Source organism: Triticum urartu, chromosome 5, assembly GCF_003073215.2.
Source record: "Triticum urartu cultivar G1812 chromosome 5, Tu2.1, whole genome shotgun sequence".
NCBI classification, from domain to species: Eukaryota; Viridiplantae; Streptophyta; class Magnoliopsida; order Poales; family Poaceae; genus Triticum; species Triticum urartu.
The window spans coordinates 579871830-579896142 of NC_053026.1; the positions used below are offsets into that span (position 1 = coordinate 579871830).

General features: G+C 48.1%; 3 protein-coding genes across 3 annotated transcripts; 1 reads left to right on the plus strand and 2 right to left on the minus strand.

The window, feature by feature from the left end:
* The first annotated feature begins 416 nt into the window (after positions 1-416).
* On the plus strand, positions 417-7163 carry LOC125507443 (DNA (cytosine-5)-methyltransferase 1A-like). The gene is made up of 14 exons (XM_048672020.1): positions 417-498; positions 959-1027; positions 1740-1959; positions 2123-3608; positions 3905-4069; positions 4167-4296; positions 4678-4737; positions 4840-4951; positions 5023-5170; positions 5263-5460; positions 5543-5821; positions 5905-6066; positions 6177-6395; positions 6740-7163. Exons 1-14 carry the CDS (start codon positions 417-419, stop codon positions 6926-6928), a joined length of 3519 nt encoding a protein of 1172 aa, XP_048527977.1. The 3' UTR covers positions 6929-7163.
* A 437-nt stretch (positions 7164-7600) lies between these two features.
* On the minus strand, positions 7601-8789 carry LOC125506109 (PRA1 family protein E-like). The gene has a single exon (XM_048670983.1). The coding sequence runs from the start codon at positions 8601-8603 to the stop codon at positions 7902-7904; it is 702 nt and encodes a 233-aa protein (XP_048526940.1). The 5' UTR covers positions 8604-8789; the 3' UTR covers positions 7601-7901.
* A 9508-nt stretch (positions 8790-18297) lies between these two features.
* On the minus strand, positions 18298-19588 carry LOC125506110 (expansin-A13-like). The gene is made up of 3 exons (XM_048670984.1): positions 19316-19588; positions 18915-19236; positions 18298-18832 (listed from the first exon to the last, which is right to left on the minus strand). The coding sequence occupies exons 1-3, from the start codon at positions 19455-19457 to the stop codon at positions 18520-18522; spliced, it is 777 nt and encodes a 258-aa protein (XP_048526941.1). The 5' UTR covers positions 19458-19588; the 3' UTR covers positions 18298-18519.
* Between the last annotated feature and the right edge of the window lie 4725 nt (positions 19589-24313).

A 24313-nucleotide genomic window follows, 5' to 3' on the forward strand; every position in this document is an offset into this window, starting at 1 on the left:
TCGTCCGCGTCCTGCTGAGGTTCTTCACACCCCGATTTTACATGTGGTTATCTACCTCCTTTACGTGCATGTGTACTCTAGTCCTGACGCCATACTTTTGTCCTAGCCTTGGATGGATCATGATCGCCAACCGACCGGCCAGTGCTAGGATCATGTTTATATCGTGTTTTTACTTTTGGCTTGATCTTCCTTTCTTCTGTGGAGCCGTGTCACCGGCACCTCTCCCCATTTCCGTCCATCTGCCCTTGCTTGCTTGGCCTACTCATACGTTCCGATCACTCTCTCTACTTGCATCTCGTCACCCCTTTCGTTTGGTTTGAATCCAGGTGACGATGGTTACATCTTGTTGTATTTGCATAGATCCATGTTTCCGCATCTAGAATTTTGATTAGGATGCTTCTCTGAAGGTCTATTCCATGGTTTTGTTGTGCAAGAGTTTCGACCCTGGTGGTGGATCTGTGGTCTGCCCTTGGTGGAGATGTAGATTGCACCACCGAGGTAATTAACGCCATTACTCCGTGGATGGTTGATGGATACTTCTTGCAGATCTGTAGATCTTGCTTTCTTGTGTGGAGCATGTGTGCCCAATTGCCAATAGCTAGGTTGCATCGGCGCCTCTCTCCATTTTTCTCCATCTGCTCTTGGTTGCTTTATTTCTTCTGATCGCTTTGTGTACTTGCATTTCATCACACCTTTTGGTTGGAATCCGGCTTACTGTGATTCTATTTTCGATTTATACATGGTGACGTCTCGTCACCTATTTGGTTTGAATCTGGGTGAAGCTTCTACGCTCGATTTATGGTGACATCGCTAGTTGTATTTGCATAGTTTGAATTTGGGTGTGCGTGCTTCTATTTGATTTATGGTGCATCTAGTTATGTTTGCATAGATCTGTGTTTTCACATCTGAACTTCTAATTAGGATGTTTTTCTAATAGTCTAATTGTTATGTTGTGCAGGAGTCTTGCTTTCAGTGGTGGTCAATCGTGATCTGGCCTTGCTGGAGATTTGTAGATTGAACCGGCCAGGTAAGTTTTTTACCCCCCTCTCCACCCCATCATTTTTTGCGTTCACCATGTCTAGGTCTGCCAAATATGTCCTTGTTTGAAAATGTGTTAACAAATTGTTGATTTGCGGTGTAACCGCTAAACTCTTGATTTTGTAATTTGATTGCTATATTTATCTAAACATCTAATTGACACATCTACTTGATTCTAAACTTTACAGGGGAATTATGTCGAACTCTCCACATTCTGCTGGTACTGCTGGTATATGTGCTTACCTTGCTATTTTGGTTCCCAAATTTTAGATAAACTTATTCCTGGAAATGCTATAGTTTCCACAAAATTGCACTTCTCCATATTAGCAAATTATAAACGGTCATAATATTATTATTTTTATAAGTTTGATGTGCGGTGTAGTATATGAAACTATGGATTGGGACACCATTGTTATTTATTGGTACATTTGCGACTCATGCATTTAACTAATCATTCAACAATATATTTTACAAGGCCACTATGTGTAGTAAGCGAGCATAATCATATTGGGTCAATCAAAGAATCAGTAGTTAAACCGCCATTTTAATATTTTATGTATGGGATTCATCTGATGCATATATATATATATATATATATATACTTGCACTGCATTCAGTTCTTTCAGCGTTGTCCAATATTTGTTGAAAAATGTGTCTTACATTTCTATCAAAAATGTGTCCAACATTTTTATCGCTTTCAGGAACAAAGAGGCACCAAGCAAAGCCTAAAAGCAGAAATGAGAATATAATTGAGGAGAGCAATGTTACCACCAATATTGGTCACAATGCCATTGGCTGCAAGAGACCAAAAAGAGAAGTTGCCCGTTCGAATTTCAGTGAGAAGGCATTTGACTTATCTGAAGAAGATTCACTTGTCACACCCAAGGAAATCAGAATTGAGGAGGAAACAGAGGCAGTTAGGTTGACAAGAACATGAATCAATTCTGTACTCCAGGCACACATGTTCAATCAATAGCTTGTCATGCAATTACGATCTTATGTCTTTTGCATTTTACTTAGGATCTTGCATTCCCTCACAATTAAACCTTCCTCTTAACTTGCACAAAAATTTAAATTATTTCAGGTACAAGTTACGCCAACCAACGAAGCAGTATGCGCCATGGTGTGACACTGTCCTTAAAACAGCAAGACTGGCTGTTAGTGTCATTGCCATTTTAAAAGAACAAACTCGTGCTTCAAAACTTTCTTTCGCTGATGTTACCAAGAGAGTAGCAGAATTTGAGAGAGGGCACCATGCATTCATTTCAAAAGATGCAACACTTGTTGAAAGATATGTTGTGGTGCATGGACAGATAATCCTTCAACAGTTCGCAAATTATCCAGATGAGTACATTCGACGGTGCGCCTTCATCACAGGCCTTGTCAAGAAGATGGAAGAAAGAGGTCACACGAAGCTAGCAATGAAGAAGAAATCTCAAGTTGTGAGAGGAGGGAATCTGAACCCAATTGCAAAAATGACCCCAGTATCAAAACGAAATCTTATGCGTGCGACAACCACAAAGTTGGTCAGCAGGATATGGGGTGATTACTATACAACCCATTTCCCAGAGGATTCAAAGGAGGGGGGTGAGAATGATGAGCAAAAGGTATTTGAGGAGGAACAGGAAGAAAATGAAGAAGATGATGCTGAAGGAGAGGTTGAAGTTGGCGAGGAACATGTTTCGAGGACCTTGCCACCAACAAGGTCTAGAGTGACATCATTAGATGTTTGTGAAGAAATAAAATGGGAAGGTCAAATGGTTGGAAAAACACCTGCTGGAGAAGCTCTGTACAGAAGTGTTAGAGTTGGAGATCTAAGTATTCCTGTTGGTGGGGCAGTCACATTGGAAGGTGATTCAGGAGAAGCCATTATGTGTTCTGTTGAGTATATGTATGAGACACATGATGGCACACAAATGATTAATGGAAGAGTTCTGCAAAATGGTTCGGACACTGTCCTCGGCAACGCCACAAACGAAAGAGAGGTGTTCTTTACCAATGACTGTTTACAGTTCAAAGTAGGTGACATGAGAGAATCAGTTACTGTCAACTTCCAGCTAATTCCCTGGGGTCACAAGTGCAGAAAAGACCAGTTGGAAGCTATTAGGGCGGAGAAGGCCAATGCAGAGGATAGGAAGAAGAAAGGTTTGCCGGTGGAGTATATCTGCAAAAGCCTATACTGTCCTGAGAAAGGTGCCTTTTTCTCCCTCCCTTATGAGAAAATGGGTAATGGAACTGGCACTTGTAGTTCCTGTGAGGAGCGAGTAGCGGTTGGTGATGAATTCAAAATACTGTCAGAGACCAGCTTTGTCCTCAAGAATGTCACATACAATGTTCATGACTTCCTGTATATCAGGCCCGAGTTTTTCCCTCGAGTCGAGGGCCGTGGGACCTACCGGGCTGGAAGAAATGTGGGCCTGAAGCCCTATGTGGTATGTTGTTTGCAGAGTGTCAATGGTGCTTCAAGGTCTCATAAAGCTAATCTGAAATCAACAAAAGTCAGTGTAAGAAGGCTATACAGACCTGATGATATTTCATCGGATAAAGCTTACTCTTCAGATATCAGAGAGGTTTGGCACTCTGCCTTATGTTTACCACATTTTTTTATGTGCATCATTACCACCATATTGTGCCTGTGATTCCACCTAACTTTATGTTTTTTACACTTGGACTTTAATCTACTCCCTCCGTTCCTAAATATTTGTCTTTTTAGATATTTCAAATGGTTACCACATACGGATGTATGTAGACATATTTTAGAGTGTAGATTCACTCATTTTGCTCCGTATGTAGTCACTTGTTGAAACCTCTAGAAAGACAAATATTTAGGAACTGAGGGAGTAGTTTTCTTTGTTGTTTGATCCAGGTGTACTACAGTGAAAATATAGTTAGTGTGCCTGTTGCGATGATAGAGGGAAAATGTGAGGTTACAGCAAAGGATGACCTTCCAAATTCAAATCTTCCAGTAGTAGTTGAGCACGCCTTTTACTGTGAACATTTATATGATCCTGGCACTGGAGCTCTCAAGCAGGTCAGAATGATATTGCCAAATTTAATTTTGTGTTCATCTCATCTTGTTGACAAACTTCTTCATATATTTGATTGAGTTTGCCTTGTCTATGAACCAGCTACCGACCAATGTTAAGCTCACCCTGGCAAGGAAGGCGCCTGCTTCGAGAAAGAATAAAGGGAAGCAGATTTGTGACGATGAGCAAGCCGGTTCGGATAAACACAAGGATGAAACACCAGAGAACTGTCTTCCAACTCCCGATACATTCTTTAGAGTCGACCAAAGGACTCGTTGGTTTGGACATAGTTTCTTTGTTCCTGTGTTTCTGTTTTGCTCTCCCCCTTTTTTCACTTAGTTTAGTTGGAATGGAAAGAGAGGTACCGGGTTGCTCCGTGATGACGAATAAGCAACCCAGCCCAATCCTTGCTTTCATAGAAAAAGGTGAATTTACTCGAATATTCGTTCAATGACTCAATATTTAGTAATCAAATCATGCGTTTGTTAGATCATTTAGTGAGAAATAAAACGAGAATAAAGATACCGAATTCTCTTCGCATACCGGCCTGCTAATTCCGGGATTAGCTGTTCTCAATGACTGGTGGATGCCTCTTTTCTACCTTAGAAATCGTTTTCAACCCTTGATATTTTTGCTGGCTGTGGAGGTTTGTCTGAAGGGCTGCACCTAGCTGGTAATGTGTTTTCCATTTGCATGTTCTTCATAAGATGCTTGTGCATTTTCGTAGACAGAGCACCTTGGCCACCACATACCTTCTGATCATTCAACTGTACAGGCGCTTCACGTACAAAATGGGCAATCGAATATGAAGAACCTGCTGGGCAAGCATTTCTTCAAAATCATCCTGAAGCAGCAGTGTTTGTGGAGAACTGCAATGTGATTCTGAAGTATGCAAAACCCATTTCCCCCTTTGGATGTGCTAAACTCATTACTTATTTCTAACTATTCTCATCTTCAGGGCGATAATGGATAAGTGTGGCGATGTTGATGACTGCGTCTCCACTTCAGAGGCTTCTGCGGGAGCAGCAAAACTTTCAGATGAGAAGGTTAAGAATCTCCCTGTGCCCGGTGAAGTAGAATTCATCAATGGTGGCCCTCCATGCCAGGTCAGATGCCTCACCTATACACCAGGAGAATGCTCAACGTATTGTCAATCCTCTGCGTTGTTGCTTGACACTCTCTGTGCATCTTTTCTCAGGGGTTCTCCTGGATGAACAGATTCAAGCAGAGCCCATGGAGCAAGGTTCAGTGCGAGATGATTCCAGCATTCCTGTCCTTCGCAGAGTATTTCCGGCCTAGGTTCTTCCTTTTAGAAAACGTCAGGAACTTTGTTTCGTTTAACAAGGGCCAGACATTCAGACTAACACTAGCATCGCTCCTGGAGATGGGGTACCAGGTGCTTGACGCTTGCTCTTCTCTGTTTGTGCTATGGCCTTCCTTGACTTTCATATGTTCTGAACTTGTCTGCATGTTCCTAGGTTCGATTCGGCATTCTAGAGGCAGGTGCTTATGGTGTCACGCAGTCCAGGAAAAGGGCGTTCATCTGGGCCGCCGCGCATGGGGAGACTCTTCCTGACTGGCCTGAACCAATGCATGTCTTCGCTAGCCCTGAGCTGAAAATAAACCTGCCAGGAGGTAAATACTATGCTGCTGCCAGGAGCACAGCTGGAGGAGCTCCTTTCCGCTCTATAACAGTCAGGGATACAATCGGCGATCTACCACCGGTGGTGAATGGCGCCAGCAACCCAACAATAGAGGTGCGTACAATCTGAATTTCTTGTGTCAGTCAATGCTCTTGATCAGTACAAGCTGAATTTTCTTTCTCCCTTGTGTGCTGTAGTACGGAGGCGAGCCCATCTCCTGGTTCCAGAAGAAGATTCGAGGCGATACGCTTTCGCTGAGTGACCACATATCCAAAAAGATGAACGAGGTGAATCTCATTAGGTGCAAGCACATCCCAAAGCGCCCTGGCTGTGATTGGCATGACCTGCCAGATGAGAAGGTAGCATTCAGTTTCAGCCATCTTATTCACATTCTCTGCTGCTCTCTACATTCTTGGTAAGCAACCATGTGATGTACTAGCAGCTAATTTTCATCATGTGAATACTACAGGTGAAGCTATCCACAGGGAAAACGGTGGATCTGATCCCTAAGTACTTGCTCAACACAGCCAAGAGGAACAATCAGTGGAAAGGCCTGTATGGGAGGCTGGACTGGGAGGGCAACTTCCCCACATCAGTGACATATCCCCAGCCAATGGGCAGGGTCGGCATGTGCTTCCACCCTGATCAGGACAGGATCATCACTGTTCGTGAATGTGCGCGATCCCAGGTAAGCAAGTACTCTTGCAGATATCCCTATCAACACTCTCGAAATTGCTACTGCATAGTGGGTAGTATATGCAGTAATGCATCCACTTGTGCCTCGGCAACTACACTTGGCTAGTTGACAGTAGATTTTGTTCCCACCAATGCTACTGGAGTAGATTGAGCTATTTTATCAGAATCAGATCATAGTTCTGTGCATGTGCAAGAGCAATTGCCTCGTTTCCCGTCTGGCTTAACCTCCAGGGCAGGCACAGGCAAATCAGAATCCAATGCACGTTGCCATGAATCGGATCTGCTGCCATCTTGTTGAAGACTCTGATCTGATCCCACAACATGACATGAATGCAGGGCTTCCCTGATGGCTACCATTTCGTTGGCAACATCCGGAGCAAGCACAGGCAGATCGGGAATGCGGTACCACCTCCCCTTGCATACGCGCTAGGGAGGAAGCTCAAGCAAGCCATCGATGCCAAGCCGCTTAAGTTAACTGAAGACATGGTCCAAGTGGGACTTAATTTATCACTGGGCCCTATATAAATTCTGGGAACAGTTGACTCTGAAGTTACTACAGGCTGGTCACATGAATCTTTATGTGCATCTGTTGTAAGGAGGATTAAAAACATCAGGATGTTGGTGGAGGGAACATGCTCTTAGGAGTGGGGGCATAATCTTTAGTAAACAGAGGGAACATACTCTTGGAATTGGGGGCATAATCCTAGTAAACAGCAACTGTAAAACAATACCAAGAGGTTTATATGATTGAATAAATGAATGCAGTTTTCTGTTCTTTACAAGTACAAGAATTACCACCATCAAAATCTATTGTTGTTTCCCAAAGTTGTGAAGAGAAGAAAATACAGTAGCATTCTACCTTTTTTACTAGTCACATGATACCAACTCTTGAGCTCACTTTGTCACTTGATCTCTTTCATGTATCCACTTCCTTAAGAATCTCCTTTGCTGACCTGTTACTATGTTTAGTGTAGACATACATCAGAATTTATGAATGAGGATTTAGCATCATCGAAAACAATTGTTGTTCTCCAAAGTTGTGAAGAGAAGAAAACATAGTAGCAATATGAACCCAACTCTGGAGCTTACCTATCAGCTGATCTCTTTCATGTATCAGCTTTTCCAAGAATCAATCTTCTGTGTTGGCCCTGTTACTCTGTTAGTTAATTCAAAATGGTACATAAGAACATAGCAAGATACACTGAATTTCACAAGCTTTATTTCCATCACTAGTCAGTAGTAGGGATGATTTACACCTTGGAGCAACATCTTACAAAATTTCCCTTGAAAAAACAGCTTCAGATCATCACAATCAGCTTAAGAATTTCACTTGAACACCAAGTGGACTGACTACAAACAAATCAAAACTCCCCGCAAAAGGGAAAGCAAACAAGATCCTATACACCTCATACAGACTAGGAAGACTGAAATTTCCGTAGCATTACATCCTCGAAGAACAGAGGATCGGAAGAAACGCCCTTGGATCGAATCGAATGCCTCATCTCGGGAGCGTGCTGTAGCCGTAGGTGCTGCCCATGAATGAGGAGACGGCGGCGTCCCCGTCGAAGGCGTCCCTCTCGTCGAGGTAGACGTTCATGCGGAAGGCGGCGTGCACGCCGATGAGGGCGGAGGCGAGGACGAGGGAGACGAGCAGGTTGAGCCCCGCGCGGGTGAGCGCGACGGCGAGCACGGTGGCGGCGGAGAGGACGGCGAGCACGACGCGGTCGTCGACGTCGCGGCCGAGGCAGACGAGCGGGCCCGCGTCCCCGCCGCGGCCGAAGTAGAGCGCGAGCCAGGCGACGAAGAGGGCGAGGAAGGCGAGCATGGAGCGCGGGCGGTAGACGAGGCCGAGGAAGACGAGGACGAGCGCCGCGAGCGCGTAGTTGGCGCGGAAGTAGGCGAGGTTGCGGCGGGCCCGGGCGCGCGCCTCGCCGCAGGTCTCCGGGCGCGAGAAGGCCGTGTGGTCCAGCACCTCCCGCCAGGCCCGCGGCCGGCCGACGGCCGCGGCGGCCGCGGCGCTGGCCCCCGCGCGCGAGAAGAAGGCCACCCCCGCCTCCGCCGCGGTCGCCGCCGGCGGGGAGGCGGGGGAGGAGGAGGGGGAGGGCGCCGCCTCGAAGCCGCCGTTCGCGTCGGGCCGCGGCGGCGGGGGCGGGGCCGGGACGGCGCCGTAGCGCGACCAGGAGGCCGTGGAGGAGGACATGGCGGAGGGAGGGACGAACCCTAGGTGGTGGCGGGGAGGGGGGATGGATCGGGGGATCGTGCCGTGATTGATTGCTGTTGCTGGCTGGCCTCGGTCGATCGATCGATCGGGTTTTGTCGAGTGGATCTGGCTGGCTGGCTGGCTGGACGGAGGAGCAGGGCAAAGGGAAAAGTTTGCTTTTGGGGATTTTTATGAACCCAATTGGCCAATTCGCGGGCTAATTTATTAATGGTGTATCGGAGCGACTGGTTGGGACGTCGGCAGATCCGATCGAGCGGCTGGGAATGGCTCCTTCGACAAACAAACACACGTCCATGTCACGGCTCATATGCAACAAGCCAGAATGTCCTAATCGCATTTAAGTAGATGTGTTAATTTGCGGCGTATTAGCGTGGAACGAGTACAGTGTGTTCACAACTTTCTGGCCGAGCATTCATGTTTTAGATTTAGTAATACAAAACTCCTATTCATAGCTAATTGTTTGGGGGCAGCGCCACGCATCGGCCGGGTGATAATCTAAAAGGACTGACCGTCTTGGCAGCGTTGTATGGCATCCCGAATAGCCATGAGTATCAACCTTTGTAACAAGTTATTTGTGTTGGGCTCCGTCTTCTACAACAGGAGCCTTATTGCCATCTCTCCATGAACCCTTCTTTTTTTCTTTAAAACAAGATCTATGCTGAGCTCGGCCTTCTGCAACAGGAGCCCTGTTGCAATCTCTCTAAACCAGGTTTTTTTAAAAACAATATCCATGTTGCGGAAATGAACCGCGACCACCGTTGCAACATCACATGGGTTTTAAACACGTGTCCCTGTTTGCACACCATTGTAACAACACCAAATGTTTAAGAAACATAGCTCAGCTGCAAACCAGTGCAACAACACGCATGTTTCATAAACATAAACCTTGTTGCAGAAGCTTGTCAGAGGAGCACCACCGATGTTATCGAAGCACGGACGCCGCTTTGCAACATCGATGGTCAGTTGCGGCGGTTGGCCTTTCTCGCAGCAACGCTTCTCGTGTAGGAGGTATGGTTGAGGATGGGAACGAAAATATAGAAGAAGGAAATGATCTGGCTTTGCAATGGAGGGAACTGAGAGAGGGCATGAGGAAGAATTGAGAGACGAATGAGGAGAGAAGATAAGGTGGGCTAGGGAAGAGAGGGGTAAGGTTGGATGAGAGAGAGAGAGGGGCGTCTCCATGGGCCCACGAGGACACACGTCGTTTGGACGACGAGGCCGAAGCACCCTAGCAACCGCCGAATGATTGCTAGTGTTTTCGTTTCTTCATTGTGGAAATCTTCATCCAGCTCCAGAGTGGCGATGCAATGAAGAGTCGGTGCTTCTATAAATTTTGGTGTAGTGATGTCATGAAAGCATCGGGGGCGACCTACACGACACCTACCTACATGGTCCTACGCCACCACACCAACTAACGAACGAGATGAAGATGTGAAGATTTATGCATCCACATTCAAACAAAACCAAAACAATCGGCCCTGGAGTCCATTTTCTCAATCTGCATTGTAGCTGCATGTATTGGTGAATGATCTGGCTTCAAACAATGCAAATCAATCATATTCATATCCACGTAGGCTGCAATCCTCTGGGTTGTCACAACAGGGTTCATCGTAGGTTTTGAATTTATAGTCTCACTTCGAGAATCTCAAATATGCCAACACACCACTCCTACAACCACACTTTGTACCACATTGTTGCGATTGAGAAGGTCAAACAACCGTTGTTTAGCATTATGAAAGAAAAAGAATGTTTCGACCGAATACCAAACTTCTCCTCAATCCCGTTTTAGATAGTCGCAGCAAAGGGGCACGTAAAAAAGAATGCTCAACGTGTCGGAGTGTATATGCATAAAAATCTGTAAATTAGGAGAAGTGCATATGCATAAAAATGTGGAAAACCTATGGATTAAATTAGGGGACGTGCTACGTGTCGGTCGGCGGATCATTTGAAAAAAAAAATCCGCCGCCTGGTGAGCCGTCGTATCTGGATCAATCTAGTGGCCGACGCCGAGCGTCGTCCTCAACTTCTGCAACATAAGTCGTGTCGCAGAAATATCTGCAGCAGAGATTGTGTTGCGAAAAAAAATTGCAGCAGTGATGATATTGTGGAAATATTTACATATTTTTTTTGCAACAAATGTTAAGTTGCAGAAAATTTATGCAACAAAGAGAATGTTGCAGGAACAGCTGTTGCGGCTGAAGCTCAGGGAGGCGACAACCTACTGTGTCGGCGTGCTTGCCAGCGGCCTTGTCGGCGGCAAGCCCCGACAACAACGGTCGAAGTAGCGTGGGAAGGTGTCAACTTGGGGGGAGGGGGGAGTTCGGGGGGAACACGGGAGGCGACTACTCATGCTTGCCAGCAACTTCGTCAACGTGCTTGTCGGCGGCCTCGTTGGCGTGCTTGCCGATGGCGCCAGTCGTGCTTATCAGAGATCTCGTTGGCATGTTCGCTAGCGGCGACCGGAGTAGCGCCTAGGAGCTTTGGCTTGACGAGGAGTACGGGATCTAGATCTCACAACACACTAGCTGTTGTGGTGGGGAGTTATAAGAACTACCGGTTGTAAAATTTATTTAGGCTACATAATACGCCGCTTCTGGGTCATCTGATTAAAATCAGATCCGACGGCTATGAAGGCGTAGACGCACGCGTCGTTATCAGTCGGATAGGATGATTTGCATCATTTCACTTAATAAACTACTCACTCCGTCCGGAAATACTTGTTCTAGAAATGGATAAAATGTATGTATCTATAACTAAAATAAACCTAGATACAACCATTTCGAGGACAAGTATTTCCGGACGGAGGGAGTAGATATTAGACAATTAGACACCGTCAAGCGTGGCGCGCTGGTCGCTCGAGGCTCAGCCTTGACCTCAGGGACCGTGTCCATCCTGTGTTCCCAAGTCGCCGGAACCTCGAACAAGCACGAACTGATCATAAATTACCGGTACTTCCACAGTTCCACGGGTACGTACTTAACGAAGGTGGGAGCGAGGCAGACACGCCATTTTCACGAGTCCCCTGCATGTCGACGAGATCCCAAGAGCGGCGATCAGTCGCACACGTCGACGCGACGCGGTGTCGGGTGCTCCCGGACACGGAGAAGCCGCCATCGTCGATCGGGATGGGGATGGGCCGACGCCCAACTGGTGGGTCTTCTCCGTCCTCTGACAGCGCAACAAACAACGAACGAACATCCGTGGCCCGCGGCCGAACTGTCCTCGAGCTCCTCGTCCGTGCCCGACTCGGCAGATCGGATTTGACAGCGATTCGCAATTGCATGCAGATCCATGGATGCAGAGGAAGACATGCCACGTGCCGGATCGGATCCATAGCGTGGAAAGGGGGAGGAAGCACGAGAGGGCCGATGAGAAGGCTGAGTGCCTGCCGTCTGGGAAAATCATTACTAGCGTGACAGCCCAATACAGACTGGGCGATCCATTCAATTAGATTAATTGTTTTTTGAGGGTAATTAGATTAATTGTTTATATACCATTAGTTTTAGTTTTTATTGAGGGTAATTAGATTAATTGTTTATATCCAATGATATTAGACGGCACTATTGGACCAATGTTAGCTAGACTATGAGCAACTCTATTTTCATAATGTCATGGTTTGTCGGCGTCAGTTCGCGGGGGAATCTGTTTCACAACCCTAAACCCTAAACGTTGTCCCCCAAGTTTCGACCTTGTTCGGCTTCTCCAGCAGCCTTCCATCAAGTGAAGCAGCCATCCTGGAACTGGAGTCCACGCCACAGTCTCTTACGCACATCCACGCGACTGTCGTTGGCAACCGCGACGGCTCCGGCCTTGCTCCAACAAAATGCGCATCAGATCCCGTCTCCGTCGCCGCCACGCTCGCTCTCCCCCGAGCTTGGGACTGTGGACTCTCCGGCTTCACCACCCACCGCTGCTGCGCTGGCCGCGACTGCCCTTGCTTTTCGCAGGTCGGACCCGACCATTGGGGGGCGGAAGGCGACCACATCCTCGGACGCGGCGCCCACTACTCCTACGCCGCAGGTCGTTGCTGGAGGTGACCGTGTCATCCCGCCCGTGCACCCTGGTTGGGGGGATTGGCGTGGATGCTTTCGTCGGAATGAGGCACCTGCCGTTCTCGACTGTTGTGCGGCTGCTCCGCGCGGGGATGAGTTGGGGGGTTGGCAGCTCGTCTCCAAGGAGCGTCGTTCGACGCCTCCTCCGGCTTTTCATCGCCCTTCCTTGAATGCACGGCTGCCTCCTCCGGCATGGTTGAGAGATAGATGTTTTCGGTGTCAGGGTCATCAAGCACACTCCTGCAGGGATCCAATCCGTTGCAGAAATTGCCTCCGTTTCGGCCACATTGCTTGCTTTTGCCGTGCGAAGCAACCCGTTGACCAAACTACGCCGCAACCATGTGTTGCTCCACCGCCTGCATCCGTCATCCAAGCTGATGTGCCATTACAGCTCGTCCTTGAGCAGCAGGCTGAGCTACTTTGCATTGAGCTTCGCGAATGTCTTGTGCCTGTTGAGAGTGTCTTGGCAAGGGCGGAGGATGCTCTTGGTAAACTTCAGGTTGTGCCGATTGGGTCTCTGCTCCCCGAGCTTCAAGTTGGTTCTGCAGATGGAGAGGAAGTCAACCTCTATGGAGGTTTCTCTCCTCGTGCTAGGCCTTGCTCTATGGTGTCGATTGGCGTTGGAGGTGAAGTGATCGTTGAGGATGTGGCTCCAGTTCTACAAATTATGCCTGAGTTGACAGTGCTATGTGAGGAGTCCACTCCACCTCTTTCGGTGGCGATTTCGAAGGAGATGAGCTTGCTAGGGGCTTTGGCGGTGCCCACGACACCCTCACCGCCGCCCTTGGAGTCTAGCCAGACCGACTTTGTGGTGTGTGCAGGTTTGGATGCCGCGGTCACTCACTCGCCTGTGACCATTGGGCAAGTGGTGCCCCCATGTGGAGATGTTGTTGGGACTGGTGCGTTGGCACCTTGTTTCGATGCTCTCTTTGCAAAAAAAAGCTTTGCAACTTGCTCTCTATCTTGGAGGCGGCTAGCCCTGGGTCTGGTAAGGCGGTTGCGTGCATCCTGACCGGAAATTTTAACGAAGACAAGATCAAGAAGGTGGAGAAGTCTCTCAAAAGCAAAAATAAGAAGAGTGATGCCTTAGGGAAGGCGTCTGCAGCTGCTTAATGGTTGCTCCTTGGTCTTTTGGGCCGTCCTCACGGTTTAGCTTATCATCATGGTTTTTGGGGGGGCTTTTGTCTACTTCCGTGGTGTTTTTCTTGGGGATTCCTTTGCGATGCAGCTGCGTGTGGGCTTGGGTCTATTGCATGTTGGCAATGTCTGTAGGGTCGGCGGTGCGATCACGGGGTTTTAGACTTTGGGAGTAGTCCGCATGTGGTTTGTTTATATTGATTTTCGCCCGGTTTCCCATTAATTAACTGGCAACTCTCTTCTTCTTAATTAATCGATGAGGCAAATCTTTTGCCTCCATTTCGAAAAAAAATGTCATGATTTGTGTTTATCCTTGTGATGGTATCGTGCTTAGTTTTTATTGAAGGAAGGGTTTAGACGTGAGGAGAAGACATCGTTAAGTACATACGACACATGTTTTAGGGGAAATTCATAGACGTGCCAACCACAGAGCAACTAACCATGCCTACGTCAGGGCAAGGGCTGCTATAGGACGTTTAGAGCATCCAATAGCACAAGCTGTCTAAGATTTTGTTTCTTTTTTCCTTTTCCCGCGTTGAGCTTTTTTCACTTTTATTCATAAAATAACTAAATGTTAGGTTATTTTAGAAAGTATTTTAGGTAATGTCCATGATATTTTAAAACTATTCACACATGTTTTAAATTTATGTTCATGAACTTTAAATACATTCAGATATTTTAAAATGTATCCAAGTATTAAAATGGCACATTTTGGGAAATGTCCATAAAATTTAAACGAAATATTCATCAAAAATTTTAAATGTTCATTTTTGAAAATTGTTCGTGTAGTTAAAAACAATCTTCATGAGTTTTCAGAAAAGTGTTCACCCATCTTAAAAAATATTCATAGATTTGAAAAAGTTAATGCAATCTACAAAGTTTTCATGAGATTTTAAAAAATTGCATGTATTTTCTTAGAAATTACTATGTATTTATTGGAAAAAATGTTTGTGTACGTATATGTATATGTTGGTTAAGAATTATTCATAAAAAGGGAAAAGGAAAAGTCCCAAAAACATAGGAAAAATAAAATAGCAGAAACTAATAAAGTAAAAAGAGAAATATATGAAGAATGAAATCAGAGAGAGAGAGAGAGAGAGAGAGAGAGAGAGAGAGAGACTTGTTGTTTCTCGTCTGGACATTTTTTTCCCGTCTTGTTTGGTTTGTTTTATGCTGGGATGGGTAATCGTTCTTTGATTTTGGTGGTGAAATTTAGCTTCTTCCTTGTTACATCTATCAAGTGGTAGACAAAAGTGCTATATACATAGCTGGACTGTTGTTTCAGTGAAGACACCGTACACAAGCCATGCATCGCTGATGACTGCCCAACCCGTCTAGCCCACCCGCACCAGGATAGGCCCATGTGGCTCTAAATTCACGACGTCACTGGGAAAGTTCCTTTAGGTTGAGCTTACTGTTTTAACTAGAGGCTAATGTGCGCTTCGCCGCACTGTCCTTCACTTGTGAGATTAACTTTTTTCCCTATAGTAGGTTATTGTGGTCGGTTGGTTTATTTTGGTTTTATCAACGTTGGCTTGGGTTTTAGTTATGTTCCAGCGGTGTTTTTTTTATTAATTCATATATCGTATTCGCTGTTGTTGGAGATGGTATTTATTCTGAGAAGATAATGGAGTTTTTCACTATATGTTGTAGTGTACTTACACATTTCAGCTTAGGTGCCACCCGGGGGTGGTTGTATGAGTCCCTTGTGAGTACTTATTCCATGTTTAAACTGGAAATTGCTAGTGTAACATGTGTATGAGCCGGCAAATGAAGCTCTTGCTCGCTTAGCTCGGCTCCTTGCTCCACTGGCTCGGTTAACCTTTTTTTACACTCGCTCCATCGCTAGCTCAGAAAAAAAATCAGCTATCATGTTTATTATTTTAAAAAGTTTATTATACAGATTTCAAAAAGTTCTTGGATTTAAAAATATTGCGAATTAAATAAGCATAAATTTAACAAAAAACCTGAATATGAAAAATATTTGTGGATTGCGAATTTTAAAAATAAGGTTCACAAATTTAAATATTTATACACTTTAAAATGCTCATAAACTTAAAAAAGGTTCATAAATTTTAAAAATATTCATAAATTTGAAAAAATTCTGATGGTTGTAAAAATGACCAGTTTTTTTTAATATGATCAAGTATTTTAACAAATATTCATGAAAAAAATGAAAAAAAAGAAGTAAAAATGAAAAGAAAAAATAAAATCATAAAAATTATGAAACACGAAAAAGAAAGAAAAACACAAAACCAGGCAATATCTTTTCAAAATTGAGGGAACTGGCGACCCATTACGGCTAGATATGTGTTACTCTCTACCAGTAGCACACATCCTTACTGCTGGGCTCATAGAAACCCCGTAGGCCGCAAATCGGTGGAGGCTCCAAATCTAGCAAGGTTAGTACCTCAGAAGATTAGGAGATTTGTACACTGGCAGGACTAAGATGGATCTCCTATATGCCAACATACGCGCCATATACCAGTGAAGCACGCACCGCTCCCCTTGTTTTTCATGAACACGCATCCTCATGGGCCGGCACATATGCGGGGAAGGAAGGCCCTTGTTTTTTTCTGCTTATTTCTATTTTATTTTCAAAAACAATTGAGGATTTCCAAAAGTTGCGAATAATTGAAACATTCGTCATTCAAAAAACATTCATGATTTGAAAATGTTTGGGAAATGGTAAATGCTCACTGATTCAAAAATTGTTCGTGATTTCAAAGAAAAGGTTCATCTATTAAAAAATGTTCACAATTTCAGAAAACGTTCATGAATTTCTAAAAGAAAATCATGTATTTCTACAAAATGTTCACATTCTGCAAAAAAATGTTTGAGAATTTAAAATTTTAAAAAATCTTCAAAAAAATCAAAAAATGTTTGCCGATTCAAAAGGTATTTATGAACTCAAAAAAGGTTCGCCAACAAAAAATGTTCCCAAATTTCAAAAACTGTTCGCATTTTAAAAACATTGTTCACGTGTTCCAAAATATTTACGCAATTAAAAACCATTTTGTGAATTTGGAAATGTGCATGCTTTAAAAAAATGTTCACGAATTTTGGAAGTGTTCATCAATTTGAAAAATGTACATGATTTCCAAAACGTTCATGAATTTTAAAGATGTTGGAGTATTGAAAACTTAAAATTAAAATTAAAATTTTAAAACTAAAACATAACCAAAAAATTAAAAAAGAAGGAGAAAGAAAAGAAAATGAAAAATGAAAAATAAATAAAGAGTAAGAAAAAAGTAAAAGAAAAAAATGGTTCAATGGATGTTCTAGAACCTTCTCAAAACCAGTGGAGATTAAGTATGGAAATGGGCTGGCCCATTCGAAATACCAGCGCCTGAGGCCTGAGCCGAATAGGACTGGCCGGCTAGGCTTGCACACGTTCTTCTAAAATTATATTCAATATTGGTCTTTGATCTTGTCAGAAAAAACACAATTGTACAAACAGAATGTAAATCAAACGTTTAATTCAATAAAAAATAGGCATCTATTTATTTGAATAAAACTCAGTGAGTAGAATAACATATGAATGTATGCTAGACGAGAGAGAAACATTATAAATGATGCTGGTGGTTTCATACAATAATAAACAAAACGGTGAATGCATGCATGGGATCCATGCATGGTAGAAAATCTTCTCTCTTTGTGAGGAAAGGGCACTGTGACAACGATATGTTTGATTTTTTTAGGGCAAAATTGAGCACACTCAAAACTAGTCGCAAAATCTACGGGTGGGCGCCAACTAACGGCTTGCATGTAATTGTCCCTAAAAGAAAGCAGGCGTTGGTCAATTTTTCTAGCCGTTGGATTTGACATGCGTCTTCCTCAGTTCTTCTTCATCATACCATCCTTCAACACCAGAGGAGACGGCTGCCACACCACCCACACTCGACGGCACTGTTGCGCCGACCTCGTCGCCCCCACCCTCTCCAAGCCGCCATCTCCTCTAGTATGTCGTTGCCCCGGCCATCCCTCTAACCACATCGTCCTCTCCACCTCCGACAAGCCCCACCCAGCCCCTCCCCCTCTCCCCCCCCCCCTCCCCGCTCGCACCCAAACCAGTTACCTCAGACTCCCCTCCACCGGCAACGTTGTTTCATTCCCTGCTCTGGGTCGCTGTTGGCTCACCGTTGCTGCTGGGGCGACACGGCCGGCTCCTGATGAATGACACGTGACATTCATAAATCACAAAGTATCTACCCCATCCTCCACTTAAAATATGGGAGGGGGAGGATTAGATGATTTATGATTTGTGAATGACACATGTCATCCACCAGGGCGGGTCTCACCTGCTAACTGTGAGACCTGGTCTCATATAATTTTTTTCCGGGCTATGCCCTCCGGAAATCAACTGATGTGAGTTGCAAATAAGCAACTTACTAATGGCAAATACGTTAAAAAATTAACACGTAATGCATGCCTATGAATAGTGGTGTCATAAAACTTAATTCACTGAAATCCTCACAGACATAAACGATAAATCCATCTCTTTATGTACATCACACATGCAAACCAAGTGTGCATGTACTTTTCTTAAGCAAACACACAATCCGATACAAGAAAAGTAAATCAACCACATCACAACCAAAGCTGTATGTATATCAAATATTTAGACCACGGCGTGAAGATGAAGTAATTTGGATGTCTAAGTCCATCTTCGCGTTCGTACGCCGTACATCGTCAACGTTTCCCGATCACTTGAACTGCAGGTTACTTGAGAAGGTCTGGCCGAACCTCCAGCTGGGCGGCACCACGTCGGCGAAGACGAGCGTCTGGCCGTCGGTGATGGTGACCCTGAAGGAGAGACCCTGGCCGTTGAGGTAGGCGAGCGAGTGCCAGTTGGCGCCCCAGTTGTGCGCCATCGCCATCCAGTCGCCGGACTTGGAGCCCCTGACGTCCATGGCCCTGATGGAGCCGGCCGCCGCCACGTTGGTCGGCAGCACCAGCTGGAAGTAGTCGTGGCCGCTGATGGTGAACCGCACCCCGCCCTTCTTCACGCACGGCACCCTGCCAAAAGCGACGAGCTAGCTAGGTTAGCACACACACGCGTGATCATGATCGATCTTGGTGAACCTGATCGATGGCGGACCTTTGGTAGATGATGGGGATGATGCCGCCGCGGTAGACGCCGATCTTCTCCCAGGCGGGCTGCGCCATGTCGAAGTGGGGGCGCGGCGGGTTGCACCAGCCGCCCTTGTCGCTGGGGAGGTCCCAGTTGGGCGGGCAGAAGTTGGTGGCGGTGACGGTGACGGACACGCCGGGCTTGCACCACGTCTTGTCCGTCTTGCGGTCGCACACCACCTTGTAGCACTGCCCGCACGCGCCGCCGTCGCTGAAGAGCGCCGTGCTCAGCGCCGTCGTCCGCGTGCCGTACCCTTGCGCGTACAGGTTCCCATACCCGCACGCACCGCCTGCATGTACATATGTATGATCATGCACAATCTGCCATTAGCTAACTAGATGCACGCATGAGAGCAGATTGGTACGTACCCATGGTGCCGGAGGCGTCGCTGCCGCCGTAGAAGGTGGCGTGCGCCCTCACCCACCCGCTCGGCTCCAGAGCGTCCGCGGCGATGGCCAGCGCGCAGCCGAGCGCGAGCATGATCGCCGTGCGCACGTAGGCTCCGGCCATGGCGTACCACCAGTCGGTTTCCTCTGAACAACCGCACGTAGTTTCTTGTGTACTTGTGGCTGTGGATATGTCGCTCGAATGATGTGGTTCTGATGGATGAACGCTAGCTGAACAAGACGATGCTACAACACATATGGTATATATACACTCACACAGACGCTAGCGTACGTGAGGCGGCTGCACTGGCAAATAACAAAGGCAGGCCACGCCGGCCATATCGATCACAAGGTAGTGAAGGTAGCCATGAAGAGATGCAATGCACATGCATGCGCATGACTTGCGCGTGTGGCACATCTTGAAGATGCTTTCGTACGCGCATGCATGACATGGCACACACCTATTCCAGTACCCACCCAATGTTCGTACATCTCCATCTTGCTTCAGAGACATGCATGCATGCATGATCCCTAGCTAAAACCTAAAAGCGACCAATCTTTCTGAAACCAATTCGCTGAAAACATATCAACCCGGGCCTCCGGGTCGACATGCAGAAATATTCTAACAAACTGATCTTTGATCTTTCCCTGCATGTATGTGTCCAGTTCTGTCCCCTGTTTTGTTATTATCACCCAGAAGGGATGAGATGATCTGATGATGTGCAAAAAAGGTTGTGTAGACGTACGTCCGAAGAAATGAAAGCTTCTTTCTTTCTGCATGTATGTGTCCACTTCTGCCCTCAGTTTTGCATAGATGTGACCAGTTTCGTCCTCTGTTTGTTTGTTATCACTTATCACCCAGAAGGGAGGAGATGATGTGCAAAAAAGGTGGTGTAGACGTCCGCCGGAAGCGACGAAAGCTTCTTCCGTCTACAAGACGTGTTGCGCTGGTGGCGCACGTACGTTTCCATGTGTTGATTGCCAAAGAGTTAAAGGAGGTTTGACACTCTCAGCTCAGCTAGCTACCCGGACGGTGCATGCGAGAGAAGACGGGGATGAGGCGCACGTAGCCATGTTGCATTGCCGTGCTTGCTTGCCTGTGCACTCTCAAAGTCTCAAGCAGCGTTATACTATATGAATAGTATGATCGATCCGGTGGTTGCAGTTTGGGGATGCTAGTTGCTAGGGAATCTTTTTTTGCCTTGGCTAGATATGGATTTAGGAGTAGTTGGGCACAGCCGTAAGCAACGCAGTGGAAGATATGGGTTTTAGAACTGTTGTAGCACCGGCACTCTAGCAGGTTGCCGCGTGCTTTGCTTTGCTTTGCTTGCGTGCGCTGGGAAGGAAAGGGGCTTGATCGAGAGAATTGACCAAGCGTCACGTGGTGCCCAAGGTCAGCTCCAGCAAGTTGCAGCGTACTTCTTTTCCCTGGTATATCTTATTTTTTAGCTAGCTCTTCTTCGCGAGCTTTTCTTAGTTTGAACTCAGCTACTACCGAGTCAGAGCATCTTCAACAGGTGCCGGTCGCGCCGCGCGCAAAAAACACATATGCCGCGCGCGCATAGGCTGGTTTGGCGCGGCGCGCTGCGCCCGCTCTAGCAGCCGCGCTAAAATGCAGCGCGCGCCGCTTCAGCAACGCACGCGCTCATTCTAGGCTAAATGTAGGCATTGAAAAATAGATAGATTGCATAGATTTTATACAAAGGTATTTTACATCCGAAACATAGATTGCATAATAATTAAAAACGACAAACGATAAAAAAACGAGATAGATTGCATAAAAAAACTACTCTAAGTCGCTATCATCACTATCATCACCATTATCCTCCTCGGCGGTGTCGCCCGAGGTATCCAGCCAGATGTCCAACCACCGATCATCGTTCGGCGTGAAGAACGACTGCCCACCTGCTGCAACGAGATCGGACTACGCGTTCGCCAACGCCTTGCGCCGACGCCTGTCCAATCGCGCCTCGCGGCGCCTTCGCGTGTCCTCCTCGCGACGCCTTGCCCAGTAGGCCTGCTCGTAGGCGACGTCCTCCGGGTGGCGGTGGTGCCACTCCGCCATGACCGGCTCGTCCTCCTGGGCGACGAGGAGGCGGCGCTGCCGCTCGGCGTGCTCCGCACGGTCTTGTGCCGTGTTCAGACGCGGCGGCGGGGCACGGTCGAGTGCTTGCTGGAGCGTGTAGCTATCCTGGAAGTTCATCTGGCCGTGCGGCCGGCCTAGGCGCCACGACGCCGCGTCGTACGCGCGGCCGGCCTCGCGCGCCGTCCCGTACGTGCCGAGGCCGAGCCGGAGATCGCCGGAGCGTATCTCCGCGTAGTAGCCGCCGTTGGGGCGCAGGCGGACGCCGCGGTAGCCGGACGCTCCTCGGCGGCGCGGCGGCATGGCGGCGCGGTGGTGGCGGGGCGCTCGGGCGGCGCCTTCGCGTGTCCTCCTCGCGACGCCTTGCCCAGTAGGCCTGCTCGTAGGCGACGTCCTCCGGGTGGCGGTGGTGCCACTCCGCCATGACCGGCTCGTCCTCCTGGGCGACGAGGAGGCGGCGCTGCCGCTCGGCGTGCTCCGCACGGTCTTGTGCCGTGTTCAGACGCGGTGGCGGGGCACGGTCGAGTGCTTGCTGGAGCGTGTAGCTATCCTGGAAGTTCATCTGGCCGTGCGGCCGGCCTAGGCGCCACGACGCCGCGTCGTACGCGCGGCCGGCCTCGCGCGCCGTCCCGTACGTGCCGAGGCCGAGCCGGAGATCGCCGGAGCGTATCTCCGCGTAGTAGCCGCCGTTGGGGCGCAGGCGGACGCCGCGGTAGCCGGACGCTCCTCGGCGGCGCGGCGGCATGGCGGCGCGGTGGTGGCGGGGCGCTCGGGCGGCGGAGGCGCGTCAGTGGCGGGGCGCTGGAGCGGCACGTGGCAGAGAGAGAGAGGAAGAGGAGAAGAGGAGGCGTGGAGAGGCGCGTGGCGCGCGCCCCACTTTATAGGCGCGCCGGAAGCGGTGCGCAAAAAATGGCGTGCGAGCTGTCGCCTTTTCGCGCGCGCGCAAGCGGTTCACGCGCGCGTGGTTTTCGGGCCGCCGCTGGAGCGCGGCAAAACGCCCCACACGCGCTAAAGGCTGCGTTTACCGCGCTCGCGCGTCGTTTTGTTGGAGATGCTCTTATAGGTATGTGTTCAGCTGTTCATCCTGCATGTGTATATGGAAGTCTGAAATCATAGTTCAGTGCTGCTCTACTAACTAGGGATTCACAATATGAGACGGAACCGCGTTTCATTCTGTTTAATATATATATGTGTTGCAATGTATTTATGTATATCCTGGCCCACCTTCTAGTTATGTAGTTGAAGTTGAGGCCTGCTTGTACTCTATATATACGCGCACCTGCACTCAATCAATACAACGATTATTGTATTGGCAAAACATCTCTCTACATGGTATCATTCTAAAGGTCCTAACTTAGGGCCAGCCGCCGCCGCACCCTGCCGCCACGTCTTCCACTAACGCCGTCGCCGCCCCGTGCCGTCGCGCCACTTCTGCTCCAACCTGCCGCGCCGTCCCGTGCCGTCGCGCCACTTCTGCTCCAACCTGCCGCGCCGTCCCGCTGCCGCCGCCGCACCCCGCCGCCACGTCTTCCACTAACGCCGCCGCCGCCCCGTGCCGTCACGCCACTTCTGCTCCAACCCGCCGCGCCGTCCTGCTGCCGCCGCCACCGCACCCCGCCGCCACGTCTTCCACTAACGCCGCCGCCGCCCCATGCCGTCACGCCACTTCTGCTCCAACCTGCCGCGCCGTCCCACTGCCACCGCCGCCATGTCTTCCACTAACGCCGCCGCCGCCCCGTGCCGTCGCGCCACTTCTGCTCCAACCTGCCGCGCCGTCCCGCTGCCGCCGCCGCGCGCCTCCTACCACGCCGCTGCAGCCCCTCCGCGCCGCCACGCTTCCCCGCCGCCGCTGCCTCTCTTCCTACCACAGCCGCTACACCTGCAGCCGTCGCACTACCCCCGCCGCCACTGCTCCTCTCCCGCAACCGCCACCGAAACCCTAACCCTGCCTGCACCCCTACCCTAGCCGCACCATGGACTACCCGGGCTCCTCCACCACCCGCTCGTCGAACCCCTTCGCCGGCCCCGAGCCCTCTTTCGCCGCCATCCGTGACCTCAACATCGAGGCCCGGGTCCCCGTCCACCTCGACAGCTCCAGCACCTCGTACTACACGTGGAAGACCTACTTCAACCTCATCTTCCGCGAGTACTATCTCACCAAGCATATCAATGGCTCCGTGGACGGTGACTACATGAAGGGCGACCCGGAGTGGTCTGCCATCAAGGCCACGCCCATCCGATGGTTTTATCAAACCGTCTTGAAGGACATCTTCCACACGGTTGTCATTGAGGACGACGATGCTTGCGCCGTGTGGACTGCTACCTCTTGAGCATGCGTTGGTTTTCCCTTGAAGAGGAAAGGGTGATGCAACAAAGCAGCGTATGTATTTTCCTCAGTTTTTGAGAACTAAGGTATCAATCCAGTAAGAGACCACGCGCGAGTCACCTTGTACCTACACAAACAAATAAGAACCTCGCAACCAACGCGATAAAGGGGTTGTCAATCCCTTCACGGCCACTTGCAAGAGTGAGATCTGATAGAGATAATAATAATAAGATAAATATTTTTGGTATTTTTATGATATAAATTGAAAGTAAAGATTGCAAAATAAAATAGATTGGAAACTTGTATGATGGAAAATAGACCCGGGGGCCATAGGTTTCACTAGTGGCTTCTCTCAAGATAGCATAAGTATTATGGTGGGTGAACAAATTACTGTCGAGCAATTGATAGAATTGAGCATAGTTATGAGAATATCTAGGTATGATCATGTATACAGGCATCACGTCCGTAACAAGTAGACCGACTCATGCCTGTATCTACTACTATTACTCCACACATCGACCGCTATCCAACATGCATCTAGAGTATTAAGTTCATAAGAACGGAGTAACGT